A 16,534-nucleotide genomic window follows, 5' to 3' on the forward strand; every position below is an offset into this window, starting at 1 on the left:
GACACAATCAGATTAGAAGCCAAAACAAATTTGTAAGTCATCAGTTCAGTGTGATGATAGCAAACCAAAAAAAAGAGAGATCTTTCAGTTTTTTAGCTAGACCTCTCAGATACTTGGGAGAATATATCTGGGTAAATACCAAGGGAACCTGATTACAAATAGCTGAGAGTTTTCATTTAGGAAGCATCTATGTTCATTTCAAACTGAATGGCAACTCAGTAGGAAAAATATTAAATAACATCAAATTCTGAGATGCAGGCTGGAGGTGTAGGTTCATGGTAGAGCAGTTACCCATTCTCAGATGCTGTTGAATTAATTCACTATATCTAGATTTTTATTTAAAAGGAGCCCTTTACATTTCCGGATTAGAACTTGCCAGCCTTCCTTCCTCTGTATTATAAACAGATGACTGAACCAAGCCCCCTGGATTTTGCACTAAACCAGCCTCATCCTGGAGATGGCTTGACTTACTCCATGTGGAGACACAAGGTTTGATTCCTCTCCTCTGTAGACTTTTTTTTTTTTTTTTTTTTTTTTTGCGGTACCGGGGATCGAACTCAGGGCCTTGTGCTTGGAAGGCAAGCACTCTACCAGCTGAGCTATCTCCCCAACCCTCCCCATGAGCCATTCTTATGCATAATTGCATGTGGCATAAAACTCCCTAAAGATGAGTTCTCTCTGCTGTTCACATATGGCTGTCCTAACCTTGATCAGTTCTCTCTGTTATTCATACATGGCTGTCCTAAGTTTTCCATCAGATATTCTGTATTCATCTATATAATAGCCAATCAGGTGCAGCTAAAGGGGATATAAGAGGGGCACATAAAACAGGTTTATCATATTCATAGGTCCTAGAGAGAAGAGGCAGAATGTACCACACAGGATACATGAAAACGATACCAGGATGCTCTGAAGACAGGAAGAGTCTCTATTGTGGTATGAGAAAGGCAAGGCAGGGTGAACAGATTACAACTGAATAATTTCAGATGGCTCTATACTGTAGTCCTTTATTGCCTGGGATGATCAAGGCAGAGGAATATTACCTCCAGATTAAAAGGTCTGGTTCTGGACTAGTTAGTTGGCATATGAAAGGCATACTCCTAGCCTGGTCCTTTGTTCTCTAAGGATTGGCTAACCCCTAGATGGGCCATCTCTCCCTAACCAGAAGGTGAAGATGTCAAAACATGATAACGCACAGGAAAGAATTTTAAATATATAATACATGAAGACTTTCTGGTGTTCAGCTTTATTATCACTGGCCTCACAAACATGACTCACTCCTCACAAACACGTCTCACTCCTCACAAACACACACAAAGTTGAAAGAACAAGCATCACTAAGTACAAAGTCAACTTGGCTATCATAGCAAAAACAACCTTAGCTTACAAAAGCTTCTTTGGGAGGGATGAACATGATTACACATAAAGTTTTCTATCCCAGCTTTTTGTCGCTATAACAAATGCCTGGGAAAATCAACTTATAAAAAGAAAGAGTTATTTGGGTCCAATCTGGGAGGTTCCAAGTCCTTGATCAGTTGGCCTGTTGCTTTGGGCCTGTGGTGCGTATCATGGTGGAAGTGCATGATGGAGCAAAACCACTCACCACACATGACCAGAAAGTAAAAAAGAAGAAAGAGGGGGAAAAAAGGAACCAGAGTCCCACAATCCCCTTCAAACCTTCAGAGGCATGTTCCCAAAGACCTAAAGCCCTTCCACTAGGCCCTACCTCATAAAGATTCCTCTATCTCTCACTAGTACCACCTGGGGACCAAGCCTTCAACATATGGATATTTAAAAGACATTAGAGATTCAAACTATATTCCTGTGTTTCTCATTTGCCAGCAAAGAAATAAAATTTATTTTTCCTTTTTCTAAAAAAAAAAAAAAATCCAAACTATAGCAGGCTCCTTCCAAATTTTTTCTAAAATGCTTTGTCCTTCCCCACTCCATTAGATGTCTATTATTAATACTGTATTTATCTGGCGATGCTGCTAAGCAGTGATAGTTTATGTTAGAAAAACCATCTTATGCTCTGCTTTAATCTATACATGACTATTTGTGGCACTTCCTTTTAACCTTCTTAGGAATATTTGGTTTTATTTAATAAGAGTTCTAATAATAAAATTAATAGCATCTTCTATTTTTGATTGTTTGTTGTCTTCCGGACACAGTACTAATCCTTAAAATACATTCTTACATTTTATCCTCAATGTAAACTGGATGTTAAATTATATCCACTCTGCAGATAGAGAAAATGGAAATACAGAGAGGTTACATGAATGTTCTGATATCATGGCTTGGTCAGAATACACACCCAAATATTTGGCTTATGTGTTAGCGTTCCATTGCTATAACAAATGCCTGGGATAATCAAGTTATAAAAAGAAAAAGCCGTCTTTTGGCTTACAGTTTGGAGGGTTCTAGTCCATGATAGGTTGGTGCATTTTCTTTTAGGCCTGGGGTGAGGCAGCACATCATGGCAGAAGCATGTCAAGAAGCAAAACTTCATGTCATGGCTGAAGAGCAATGAGGAAGAGAAAGAGATGGGGTTCCCACAATCCCTTTGAGGGCATGTCCCCAGTGACCTAAAGACATCCCAGTCTTGCCATGCACTGGGGATAAAACCTTTAAAACATGGACCTTTGGGGAACATTTACCCAAACCATAGTCACTGTTTTTGTTTTGTTCTTTGCTGGGGAGGAAAGACAAGGCCCATGCTAAAAATCATTAAGTGGTATCATCTTTGAATAAATCACTTATTGATAAAATTTTAATTCTATGGGTCCTCCCCTGAAATCATATTTAAACATCTATTGTCTCTTTAGAAAATAGTATTCAAGAAATTAGATGAACTTCCTAATTTAAAATAACAAGTGTAATAGTAAGAATAGTACTAACATTTTTATAGCACCTATTAAGGTACTATTCTGAGTACTTTGTATATTTTACACCATGCAATCCTCATGACAACCCATAAGAAAGGTATTCTTTGAGGGGAAGGCAAAGCTCTGCACTACACAGATATGACCATCAGTTCACATTCTCATGTGAATAAAAATCTTAACTCATATTATCTTTATTTTTCTATGGCCAAAATTTATTTCTGTTACAGGCTTCTAGGGACTGGGAGTATAGCTCCGTGGAGACCATGTCTATTACAAGCTTTTATCCTTCCAAATGGTAAAAATCTAAACCAAATCAGTTAAAGAGCTTATTTATCTCCCTTCTCCTGGGATTGCTGCTGAGCTCAGCGGTCCATGCAGAGCCAGGACATTGGGTGGGGTCTATCAGGGTGGAGGGTCAAGCTGGCTGTCATTATGCGGAGATCATAGCGTCCCCCAAGATGTGCATAAATCAGTCTGATCTGCTGCCATATGCCATCGCGCTGTCATCTCCTGCCTACTGTAGATGCTATCACATCCAGTGCCTCTCCCACCTACATCGTTGGCATTCCAGGGCTCGTAGAAAACATTTTGCTACTCCTGAACCAGGCTGAGCCCCTGGGGAACTTTCAGAGTCATGTTTAGGTTCATCTGTCTCAGCCCTACAGCCATTTGTACTCTATCCCTCCTATGTCAAGCCAGGCTGTACAATGATTCTGTACTCCTGTCGCAAGGGCGCACTCTGCCTTGGCTCCCAGAACCCAGAAACCAATGTGGGAAATGTATGGTTTCCCTCAAATTCTACCCATGGTGGAGGAAGGGGAAAAAGTCTCTCCACTTTCCCTTTCTGGTCCAAGTCCTTCATCTAGTCTGTGAACAGCAAAGTTCAGCTCTTCTGATTTTACGAATTTATTATAGATCAAACTTAAGCATATGAAAGTCAAATATCAAGAATTTGATTCCTGGGGCTGGGGAGATAGCTCAGTTGGTAGAGTGATTGCCTTGCAAGCATAAGGCCCTGGGTTCAATCCCCAGTACCCAAAAAAAAAAAAAAAAGAATTTGATTCCTTTGTTATCTGCAAACTTCTGTGTCATCCATTTCAGGCAATGAAAATGGAAATTTCTAGCTGGCTAAGATAGGAAAAAGGGCAGAGAGTGCAAGGAATTCAAGGGAAGAAAAACTTTGTTAATACCCCAGAGTATTTTGCTGGCATTGGCTTAGCATTTACTAATCTATGAGAACTAGATAAGCAGTACTTTTTGGTGGGTGTGATGGTGATGATATATATATATTTTTTAATAGGATTAGAAGACTGTTTGAAGTATGTTCAAGGACACTTTCAATTTTTAATTGGTCCTGCATTTAAAATTCTGAACACTAAATCTACCATTTCCTAAATAATAAATATAGCAATCAGAATGATAGCAGTGTCAGGCAGTTTGATGTAGAAGTTAGCTGTTCTCATTTAAAAATATTCCATTAAAGTTGGTGCTTTGTCATTTAAAGTTAAAAAGTGACATGGTTCATAAATCTCAGGGTTGTTATACATTTTTAAAATTACTGTTTTTCTATTAATTATTCTCAAAATAATGTAAGTAACTGAATCCTTGGATTCTTCCAAAAATAATGCAGACCTGGTTTTAACTTCAAATATGTTTATCTAATAAAGCTTAGAGCTGGACATGGTGGTGTACACCTCTAGTCCCAGCTTTGGGAGGCTGAGGTGGGAGGGTTGCTTGAGCCCAGGAATTTGAGGCCGGTCTGAGCAACATAACAAGAATTCACTTCACCAAAAAAAAAAAAGGTAAAAGCAACGATGCTTAAACCATGTGTATGATGATTATGTTATCTTCATGCAGATATATTTATGTTACCTCCACACAGATTTTCCTATCAGAATACATCCTACTACACAAAAGACAGCTTATGAGTGGCCTCAGTGTGTCTTAAAAGGTGCCCAGGATAGTGTCACACCCCTTAATTTCTTCAAAGCATTGCCTCCAACAGCTCTAGGACCCGAGAAAGAGGCAAACGTATTCTGTCCAGCAAACGGCCATCATTATCAAAATCCATGGAGAACCCCCACAACTAGCTTGGTGAATCTCTTCCCCACCCCCTGCTACCAGGCTTCATGCACCTTGCCCAAATGGCTCTGCTCTTTTTCCTATCTTAGCCAGCTAGAAATTTCCATTTTCATTGCCTGAAATGGATGACACAGAAGTTCGCAGATAACAAAGGAATCAAATTTGGGGGGGGGGGGGGGGGTACTGGGGATTGAACCCAGGGCCTTGTGCTTGCGAGGCAAGCACTCTACCATCTGAGCTACATCCCCAGCCCCAGGAATCATAAGAAGCTCCACTGTGGGCCAAATCAAATTCTTGATATTTGACTTTCATATGCTTAAGTTTGATCTATAATAAATCCGTAAAATCAGAAGAGCTGAACTTTGCTGTTCACAGACTGGATGAAGGACCTAGACCAGAAAGGGAAAGTGGAGACACTTTTTCCCCTTCCTCCACCACAGAAGCTCCACTGTGGGCCAGAAATGGGTGCAGAAAGTTGAGCAAATATGTGAGAATAAGGAATGGTCCACTTCGCATAAATCCAAACCTTATAAATTAATTACCTGCACATTCATGATCCAATAGTATGGATGCTTTATAAGCTAGCAGATGTTTTCCTTCATTTTAATAACATCATTTAGCACCTGATATCTTACACCCTCCTTTGTTCTGGTGAAGAGGTAAGCCCTCAATTTTTTGATTATTCAAAATCCAGACCTGGGGGTGTAGTTCGGTGTTACACTGTTTGCCTAGTGTGCACAACATCCTGGGTTTGATCCCCAGCACATCTAAGAAAAAACCTTGAAACATCATGAAATCTAGGAGTGGCCCCTGAAGTGTGCAGAGGACCTCCTGCAGCTGTGCCACCTAAGCCCCACTCCCAGATGCGCTGGCCTAATAAAAAGAAGTGGAGCCCAGTGGAGTGATATTCACCCCAGGTAAACGTCATCAAATCATGAATGATTGATTCACTTCCTCAAAATACGTTAAGAACTCCAATCATTCATTGATTCATTCATTCAGTACCATTCATTCAGTAAATATTTATTAAGCTCATGCAGCATGCAAGAACAGACTTTTCTTGATCTATTTTTCTGCTTTATTTACACAATCATATTATCTTTTTAATGGAAAGTTCTCTTTATATTACCCTGGATTGCCTCAAGAAAAATCACAGAATCAATTTTTAGCAAGACACTTACTAATATATGAAAATCATTCTACTCATTGCCCCATGCGTCCTTAAAATATCAAGGATATAGGATTTAAAATTTAGAAACACACATACCAAAAGCTGTTTTCTGAAAAATGCTAACTTTTCAACTTCGCGATTTTGGCAACATTTCCCACGTTCTATATTCCTGCCTTCTGGTAGGAGGAAGTAAAGGTTAGGAAGAAGAAAATGCCTTGGGAAGGCAGAAGGAAGGTACAAACTAATTACTAAAGTTTGCTTGTTTGATGACATTGCTATTTTAAGAAATTAAATCTTTCAATGACTTCTTTAAAAAAACATTTCTCCACAAAATATATACTCTGACCTGGGAAAGGTATAAGCAAGTTTGTCCTGTTTCTTTCTGCTAGTCAGAAATCCCCAGTTCCATCCTGACATTTCTCCCCTCATAGAAAAGGAAAGAAAGGGAGTAGGAACAAGAAAGAGAAAGAAGAAAACATAACCAACAACATCATTTTGATTTGTTGGACTAAAGTGTTGCAGCTAAGGCCACTACATTGTAGTCCTTTAACTAGGAAAGAGCAATGACGAGAGACAAAGGACCAGAAAAGGGCACCAAGCCTATGGTTTTAAATCACTGCACTATTAGTGGTAAAAATGCAATGACTTGGGCTAGGGAAATAGCTCAGTTGGCAGAGTGCTTGCCTCCCATGCACAAGGCCCTGGGTTCAATCCCCAGCAACAACAATAAAAAATGCAATGACTTGAAATAGCTCATTTATAAAAATCAACTTAAATATAGGACCTGCTAAAAAATCAGATTCTTCTGGCAGCCACCCAGTCCCTCCTGTCATCAGTTTTATAGCAGCAGTGACACACTGCCCACAATACAGCCCTGTGTTCTAGAATGCTGTCACCCCACCTAATTTCCCTCAGTTTCTGAAGAATAGATGGAAGTGTCAGGAATATGAACCTAAACATGAACACAAACATGGTGCCCCTGCTCCTTTCAGAGTAACACCAGCCCCTGGCAGCCTGTGAGATCAAAGCCTTCGGCCCTGCACATACCCACTTCTCACTCACCCTCTGCAGGTATGCAGGACCTTGACTGTTGAAACCATCTGTGCTGCCACACAACGACTCAACTTACATATTTCACTTGTAATATTTATAAATGTCTAACAATTCATAATACTATGAAACTTAACTGTGGGCATTTTTTTTTCAGTAATACCTCAATGGTTTGCAATACTTTTATTGATTCTAGGATTAAAAATAATGATGAACTTAAATTCCAGTTAATAACTCCTTCTGGTTGCTAATTAAATGAATTGTTGTATAATTCACACAATTCTGATGTAAGAGCTTGCAGGGGCAGAAAGGAGGTGATCCTTTCCGTCACCCACCTTAAGGGTCCTGGCCAACACCACTATAACTAATGACAGGCTTCTGGGCAAGTTGGCACATAACTGTAATCCCAGCAACCTGGGAGGCTGAGGCAGAAGGATCACAAGTTCCAGTCCAGCCTTTGCAACTTAGCAAGACCCTTTCTCAAAATAAAAAGGATGGGGGATGTAGCTCAGTGGTAAAGCACCCCTAGAATCAATCCCTAAACCCCCACTAGAAAAAGGTGGCTAACAAGAGTACGATGATTTATTTAATCAAAGTTTTATGTGACAGTGGAGCCTTCAGAAATAAAGACCCAAAACCTGGGGAGAACCATCTGTTTTTATTTTTTATGCTTAGATTCAATGAAGGACAGTCATATAGAAATGTGATTGGACAAAATCTATGTCCTAATGCTACCAGACTGACAGAGAAAATTCAGCAAGACTATCTGCTCAGGTTCTTCTTGGCCTCTTTGTGTAGCATTCATTTCCCCCAGGAATATGGCAGGATCCTCTGGAATGAGAATTTTATAATCTTTTATCAGTCAAGGCAAGTCAGAGAATTCCTTTATGGCCTGCTCCTTTGCTGAACATCAGGAGAGAGTTCTAGGTCTTATGGCTTGTTTTTAAGAATGGTTTCTAGTTTCTATGACCTTCCTTGGAGAAGAGAAGCTCTGGTTTCTATGACTTTAAGAGAGGAAGACGGATGGGAGACCTGAGGGCAGGAGAAGTTCAGAATGAAACTTTGCCTCTAAATCAGCATCTGAGGTCATCAAATCTCTTTAGGCAAAAGCATTCCAGCACACCAAAATGCTATTTGGGGTATCATTTTCTGAGCCCCAACAAATCTCAATAACAGAAATGAAATAAATAACAGAAGAATGGACAACAAATAGTAATAGCTAAATATTTAAAACTGATATAACATGAAAGTTGAACTTCTATAAGTGAGCCTTAAATTGATTAAATAATTTCTTTGACCTTGGAAAGAAAATACAAATTTATTTTTATTTATTTTATTTTAATGCTTTGGTTCTTTTTTAATAATTCTGTTCCTAAGAAAAATCACTAAACTTCTCAAAATTGTTTTTCTCTTCTGTAAATGCAGATTATAAACATGGCCAGAGTTATTATAAGGATAAAATTAAGTACCTAGTCCAACATAGTAAATACACATTAAATATCAGTTCTCTCCATGCTAAATGTTATATTTAACTTCTCTTTTAAAATGAAAGAATTTAAATCTTTCACAGATTTTATTTTCTTATATCTAAAGACATGAAACAAGTAGTAAACATTTGCCAAAATGTAAACAAACTCTGCCAAGCCAGGAAGGGATGGGAATCCAACTCCACAAGCTCCGAAACCTGAAACCCAAGAAATAATAGATGATTTGGAGCCCAGCAGAGCATAATGTTTTGTAAAACTCCCAACCATACCTCCAGAAGCCATAAGGTGTCACCACCATTGCTGTCTTGGGATCATGAAACTGAATCACACTGAAATTCGTGGGTTCAGAAGAAAATGCACTACCTCATTCTCCTTTTAGAGATCCCACCTGAGCTCCCAAAAATTAACTAAATGTCCATATTTAAAACAAATTTTAATGCAGTAATTCAATGTGTCCCTGTCTCTGTCTGGGTTTAATGCAAGTGATAGAAACTACTCTGGGCATATTAAACAAGAATTACATAGTTATTACAAAATTCTGTAAAGGGCTGGGGAGAAGTCAGCAAGGTCCCCATCAGTGATTAAACCCAAGAGCACAGCACCACAGATATGACCCAGAAGCTGAGATACAGTTGCCACCACCCCTGCCAGTCCCAATACAAATGCCTCTGGACTCCTTTGCAGGGTATTACCTGCAATGCCTTGCCACTGCCACAGTTGCTTCTGGAAGCATCTCTGAGACACGGCAGCAAGAAAATGACCTTGTACCTCCCAAGGTCTTCTGCCAAACAAAATATGTGTCAATGTTTCTCAAATCCTGACTATGTAGAAAATGTGAAATGCTGTTTTAATCTCTTTTGTCCCTTTGTCCCAGATGTGAAAGACCTATAAAAAATTATTATATAACATTTACATATATAATTACTGTATAATAATTATAATAATAATACATAAGCCCAAGAGTATGATTTCCAACTTATTTTAATGCACCTGTGTCAACTTCATTAAAATATTTGCAGAATTGAAAACTTGGCACTTAATGGTAAAACTTTTCAGTCTCTGCTCCATAGGAGGGGAGTCATATGGAGGTTAGGTGAGTCAATCTGTAGTATATTTCACCTAGGGCCCACGGCAGGTGTACAATTCAATGGCAGTGTCCTGCATAATCTACCCACTTAGTGCCTCAGTATACACATACATTTACCTCTCAACTCCATTTATCCCAAGCCAGCTGTGTTAGTCAGCATCCCATAATCAACTTATAAAGAGAAAACTGGTTATTTGGGCTCACAGCTTGGGAGGTTTCAGTAGATTAGTTGGCCCTGTTGCTTTGGAGCCTGTGGCAAAGAAGAACATCATAGCAGGGAACACGTAGCAGAGTGAAATCACTCACTTCATGATTGGAAAGTGAGAGAGAGGGAAAGGGACCAGGGTCCCACCATCTCTTTCAAGGACACACCTCCTTCTCCCTAACTTCCTGCCAATAGGCCCACCCTCTCCAACATCCCACCACTTGCCAACATTGCCAAGCTAGAGGTCCAGCCTTTGCAGGACATTTAAGATCCAAACTATAGCACCAACACTGGTTTGATTTCAGTCCCCAATCCAGCAAATTAGTCTTGAGCCAGCATATTCAATCCAGAAACACTATGAGATGTTAATTAGTTGTGCTGGATCTAGAGTTATTTATATTCCTGCCTCCTGGTCTAGCACTCCTATAAACCATTCTCTCACAAATTCCTTAGGTTTCTGCATATATAGAATAGAAAAATCAAGTACAACTTGTTCTTATCTTCTGGGGGATGCTAGGATCTGAGTCTGGTTATAATTGATTAGGAAGCAAAGAAACATGGTAATAATGAAAGGGCCTGAGGAAAGCTGGTGAGTTATTTACCTCAAATAAAGGAATTAGGATGTTTTCAAACAAACCACATCTAACTTCATCAAACAACAAAAGGGAGTTCCTTCTGCTAGCAAGGGAGGTTCAGAGGGACCAGAATTTAGAGTTCTCAAATTCAACTGAGTACACAATCCACCCATGAAATTCAAAGGGTCTTTTCTAAATTAGTCCTCTAATGTTCACTTTTAAAATATGGCAAAACATGAACTCAACTTACATTATAACATAGCGACTTCTTGGATCAGATTCTATGTGATTTGCAGCTGCATGCATCCTGACCTAAGGCCATGGAAGATAAAAGATAATCTTAGAGTCATCATGGAAGTTCCCTGGTTCTCTGCACTTTTTGAAGCTGATAATGTAAAAACCTGTGCTTATCATTTTCTTTCTTTAATCCTCCAGAGCTATCTTCTTAGTCACCCCATCTTACAACCCTTCCAATTTCTCATTTTTTAAATATTTTTCTAGTTGTCAATGGACTTGACTTTATTTATTTATATATGCTGTGCTGAGAATCAAACCCAGGGCCTCACACATGCTAGGCAAGTGCTCTCCACTGAGCTACAACCCCAGCCCCTGCAATTTCTCATTTTTATTCTAATGATTAATCACACAAACCACTTGACCAAAGTCTAAACTTCACATCATTCCAGGAACCTATAAGTGATCATTTAAATCATTGAAATGACTGTTTTTGTCACTGTGTGCCATTTCCTTTTACTTACTTACTTATTTATTTATTTATTTAGAGTCAGGATAGAAATTTTATTAAAATCTAAGAACTTTAAAATCCTGGAGGTGCACGGATGGGCAGGAGTGGGCAGCACACTCTGTTGCCACAGAGGTTAGAGAACTTTGACTGAGATAGTCACTGCACGAAAGGTACACAGTATGGACAGTACCACGGGAATTTGGAGAAGAAGCTCTGGCTCCAGAGAGGTGATGGGCGCTCAGGCTGGGGCCCCTTGACCTGTGAACAGGACAATTTGTCTAGGAACACTTGACCTTTAGTCTGGTGAAGGTTTGCAAGGGGCATAGGGTCTCCTTCCCCAAAAAGTTCCATTTTCTAATGGTCACAAGATTGTCATTATCTTCAAAACCAACCAAGTCAGATAACCCACCCAGTATTCCTTCAAAGTCTGTTATCTGCAACCCCTTCCAGAAGGAACAAAAAAGAAAACACCCCAGATTGGAAGAGAGAGGATACTTAAGAAAAAAAAAAAAAAAAAAAATGGATTTCAGGCAGAGAATGACATTCATAGCATCATTTTAATGGCTGCAGAAGCAGGAGTCTGAGATGAGGATCACCCCACTGTAGTTGCAAGTTCAAGATCAAGAAGCACTGGTTGTGGCTGCCATTTGCTTGTCAAATCTGTGCACTATGGATCTGGAGCCCCGAGGCTGGGTAGGCAGCAGTAACTACCCCCAATGCCACTGTGTATGGAGGAAGCATGCCTTTACAAACTTCCAGTCTCATGCGACTGCCTCCAATTTGTAGAAGTTTATCAATAACAAGAACACTGTTTGTTTTGAATGTGAATAATATAGATTTAACAACTTCCAAAGAAGAAAGCATCATTAACTAAAGGTAGAATGGAGGAAGAACTAACCCAGAAAATTCACCACAGTCTCAAGAAATTAGTTTCTATCTGGCTATCTATGCTCAGTCTTTTAAATGTCCTCCTCCTCCTCCTCCTGTTTCTCAGTCTAAGATATCATCCACATATTAGGAGTCAGGCACCTTGAACTGGTTCCTGGGTGTTCAATGGCTGGTAGTTGCTATTTTCTTGGATGTTATCCTTTGTCTACCTCATTAATGGTGGCCTTTAGGAGACCCGCGCTGAAGTCTATGGTTGGTTAACTTGAGGCCCATCCAGCATTTCCCTCTGAATTGAGATATCACACTACTTTGCTGTTTTTATTTAGAGATCATCCGTAGTAAAAAAAAAAAAAAAAAAAAAAAAAAAAGTGAAAGTTGAAATCTGTGAGAAATGCTAAAGGAAGAAGATTGTAATTGAACTGTTAAAATCATCTACCTTCCAATTTTTCACTTTTAGTAGGACTTCTAAAAAGACATTTAATTTTACAAGTGTAAATAGCATTTATGTTGAGATTCCTTCACTTTCCCAAATGTGATTTTCATGGAGGTGGAGATTTCAATGAGCAGTAGAAAAATAAGAAAAAAAAAAACCTGCAAAAAGAAGAAAATCCTGCAATTCATAAGTATAAACATACTCTGATAAATTTAACCTTTCTGATTTGGGCAGTTTGACAGATTGTGAGGACTATTCACAAATCCAGATAATCTAGGGAGTAACAAATTTATATGGGAAAAGATAATGAGTTCCATTCTGGAAATATTATGTTCGAGGTACCTGAGGTAAAGTGTGTATATGTTATGCAGTAGAAAAAGTGTGGACTAGAGACATGAAAATCTGCTGATCAAAGTTGAAATCATGGATATAATGAATTCAGTTTTATCAAATTCAGGCAACTAAACAGGTTGTAAAATCTGAACTCAAGCCTCAGGTATGAATTATAAAAAATGGTTCAAAGCAGATTTCGTGTGTGCTAGTTACCAACTTACCTGAGTCCAAGAAGATAAAACACATACACATGTTACATGGGGCTAATTTCCTACATACGGATAGGTAGCAAGGGACAAAAGAAGCCTGAGGTACATAATGAGCTGGGCCCCTAAGACTTAAGAAAGCCGCCCATGGTTTGGATTGCTGACTACACTTGCCCTACATGTACCACAGCTGAGGGACCCTGAGAGGCAGCTGCTGTGGTTATAACCCCGGGGGCAACCTGACTCCCTGGGAAAAGCTTTGAAGGACATCCTGCTTCCAGGGAAGGGAGGAACAAAGCCTGGACTGTCCCAGGAAGTTCCTCCCTAACTCGAGGTGTCAACACTCCCTATGAGGGACAGGAAAAAGGACTGGGCTGTTTCAGGCAATTCCTTCCTATCGCAGGATGTTGTGTTTCTAGAATGTTCTGTATTTTTCCTCAAAAACTGCAGCAAAAAGAGAGATCTGGGTGGGTATAAGGCCAATAACTCTACCGTATTGTATATAAGAGAAATCAAACTAAAAAGCTTTCTCTCAGCAAAGGAAACTATCAGTAATGTGAAGAAAGAGCCTACAGAGTGGGAGAATATCTTTGCCAATCATACTTCAGATAGAGCACTAATCTCCAGAATCTATAAAGAACTCAAAAAACTCTACACCAACAATACAAATAATCCAATCGACAAATGGGCTAAGGAAATGAACAGACACTTCACAGAAGAAGATCTACAAGCAATCAATAAACATATGAAAAAATGTTCAACATCTCTAGTAATAAGAGAAATGCAAATCAAAACCACCCTAAGATTCCATCTCACCCCAATTAGAATGGCGATTATCAAAAATACAAGCAACAGGTGTTGGCGAGGATGTGGGGAGAAAGGTACACTCATACATTGCTGGTGGGGCTGCAAATTAGTGCAGCCACTCTGGAAAGCAGTGTGGAGATTCCTTAGAAAACTTGGAATGGACCCTCCATTTGACCCAGCTATCCCACTCCTTGGCCTATACCCAAAGGATCTAAAATCAGCATACTACAGAGATACAGCCACATCAATGTTCATAGCTGCTCAATTCACAATAGCCAGACTATGGAACCAACCTAGATGCCCTTCAATTGATGAGTGGATAAAGAAACTGTGGTATATATACACAATGGAATATTACTCAGCCATAAAGAATGACAAAATTATGGCATTTGCAGGCAAATGGATGAAATTGGAGAATATCATGCTAAGTGAGATAAGCCAATCTCAAAAAGCCAAGGGACGAATGATATCGTTAATAAGTGGAGGATGACACATAAAGGGGGGGAGGGAAGGGTTAATGTTAGGGTTAGAGTTAGGGTTAGGGAGGGGGGCAAGTATGGAGGAAGAAAGTACTGTATAGAGGGTAAAGAGGGATGGGAGGGGTGGGGGGAAGGGAAAAAATAACAGAATGAATCAAACAACATTACTGTATGTGGATTTATGATTACACAAATGGTATGCCTTTGCGCCATGTACAAACAGAGAGGCAACATGTATCCCATTTGTTTACAATAAAATAAAAAAAAACAAATAAATAAATTAAAAAAAATAAAAAAAGAAATTATTTATAAAAACAGTGCCAGATTCAATATTGCATAAATAAGACAAACTTATTTTCCCTCTCTCTCTCCCTCCCTCCCTCCCTCCTCCCCCCTCCTCTCTCCTTCTGTCTTTATGTTTAGGCAGTCTTAAAGAGTCATAGAAGGAAGGCACAGTGGTTCACACCTGTAATCACAGCAGCTTGGGAGCCCAAGGCATGAGGATCACAAGTTCAAAACCAGCTTTAGTAACTTAGTGAGGTCCTAAACAATTTAGTGAGACCCTGTCTCAAAATTTTTTAACAAAGAGGTGTATGTGCTTCTGATTAAGATTCCATCCCCGATACCAAAAAAAAGTCATGGCATTTGGGTAAAAAATTTAAAAGCTCTACAGAGGATCACATTCAAATTCCCACCAGGAAGCTAAAGGCTTGTTCCAGACACAAAGATCTTCATAGAAGCTGCTCCTACATCCCCATTCACTAGTCCATTTCATCACATGATTGGTTTAATTGTTCCTATGTTTAAAAATAATTAAAAGATCATGAAGAATTTTCTTTACAAAAAAATTATCTTCCCCCCCCCCGTAGCTTCCTGTTAGTTAGCTTTCAGTTATTATAACAAATACCTGAGATAAATCAACTTAAAAAGAGGAAACACACATTTTAGCTCACAGTTTCAGAGGTTTCAGTCCATGACCAGTTGACCTCATTGCTTTGGGTCTGTGATAGCACAGTACATCATGGCAGGAGTCAACGGTAAAGGAAGAAAAAAACAGATGAGAGAGCAAAAGAGCCTGGAGCTACACAAGCCCCTTTGAGGGTACACCCCAATGATCTAAAGACCTCCCACCAGATCCCACCGCCTAAAGACTTCATCTTCACCTCACAGTAGAGACATGCTGGAGACAAAGCCTTTAACAGGGGCCTGTGGAGGTCATTCTAAATCCAAAATATAGCTTCTTACCACATGAATATTTTAATTATTTTAAGTGATATAGCAGCCTAGTTAAAATATATATATATATATATATATATATATATGAGCAGCCAGAGAATAATCACTTTGAAAATCAAGTTATTTAAAAAGCAGAAGAAGGGGAGGAGGAGGAGGAGGAAGAGGAGGAGGTGGTGGTGGAGAAGGAGGAGGAGGACCACAAGAGAGAAATCACATGGATTGTGTTTTATTTGTTTTTTTAATATAATCATTTTGGCCATCCATATATATCTCCCATATCAGTTTTAATGATTGAAGAAGATTTAAGGAAACATAATTAAAATGTTAAGAGCAGTGTACCATATTCTGGTATGGGGGCCCATCCCAGGCCCCCATTTGGAATACAGAAATTCACATTTGTAGGTTTCTAGATGTTGTTCATCTTGCTAAGTTTGAGACTCACTTGCTTATTTTAAAGGACCCATTTTCCCCCCAACACACCAGAATTTATCTGTTCTGTTTTGTTCTTAATTTCCTGTTCTTCCCACCCCACACCCTCAGGAGACAACAATGGATGGTCTCTGCAACTTGACCAATATTTTGGCAACTACTATAAAATGACCTCTTCATATCCCTTTGAGACAAAAACACCTGAATGCTGTAAGTAATCAGAGTAACTGAGTCTGCTTTTCCATAAGTTCTTAATAAGACATGAAGTTTTTAAAAGTTGGATTCAATGGATCATTTTACGAAAAAAGTTAGTTGCAATTTTCTGGTTGCAAACTTTATTAGAGATACAGTTTGGGGATTTTGTTTTTATATAACTCATGGAATCATAAGTATGTATATCATCAATCATGTCAGGTATTGTGAGTAAAATTTATGT

At 39.1% G+C, this 16,534-nt stretch overlaps 1 protein-coding gene across 1 annotated transcript in view; it reads left to right on the forward strand.

Annotated features, from left to right (window-relative positions):
- RXFP1 (relaxin family peptide receptor 1) overlaps positions 1 to 16,534 on the forward strand; it is a 127,331-nt gene that overhangs the window by 48,807 nt on the left and 61,990 nt on the right. The window contains 1 exon segment of the mRNA XM_079153950.1: positions 16,210 to 16,308. Coding sequence (XP_079010076.1) covers positions 16,210 to 16,308 — 99 coding nt within the window.

The sequence above is a fragment of the Sciurus vulgaris genome, assembly GCF_902686455.1.
Source record: "Sciurus vulgaris genome assembly, chromosome: 9".
NCBI lineage: Eukaryota > Metazoa > Chordata > Mammalia > Rodentia > Sciuridae > Sciurus > Sciurus vulgaris.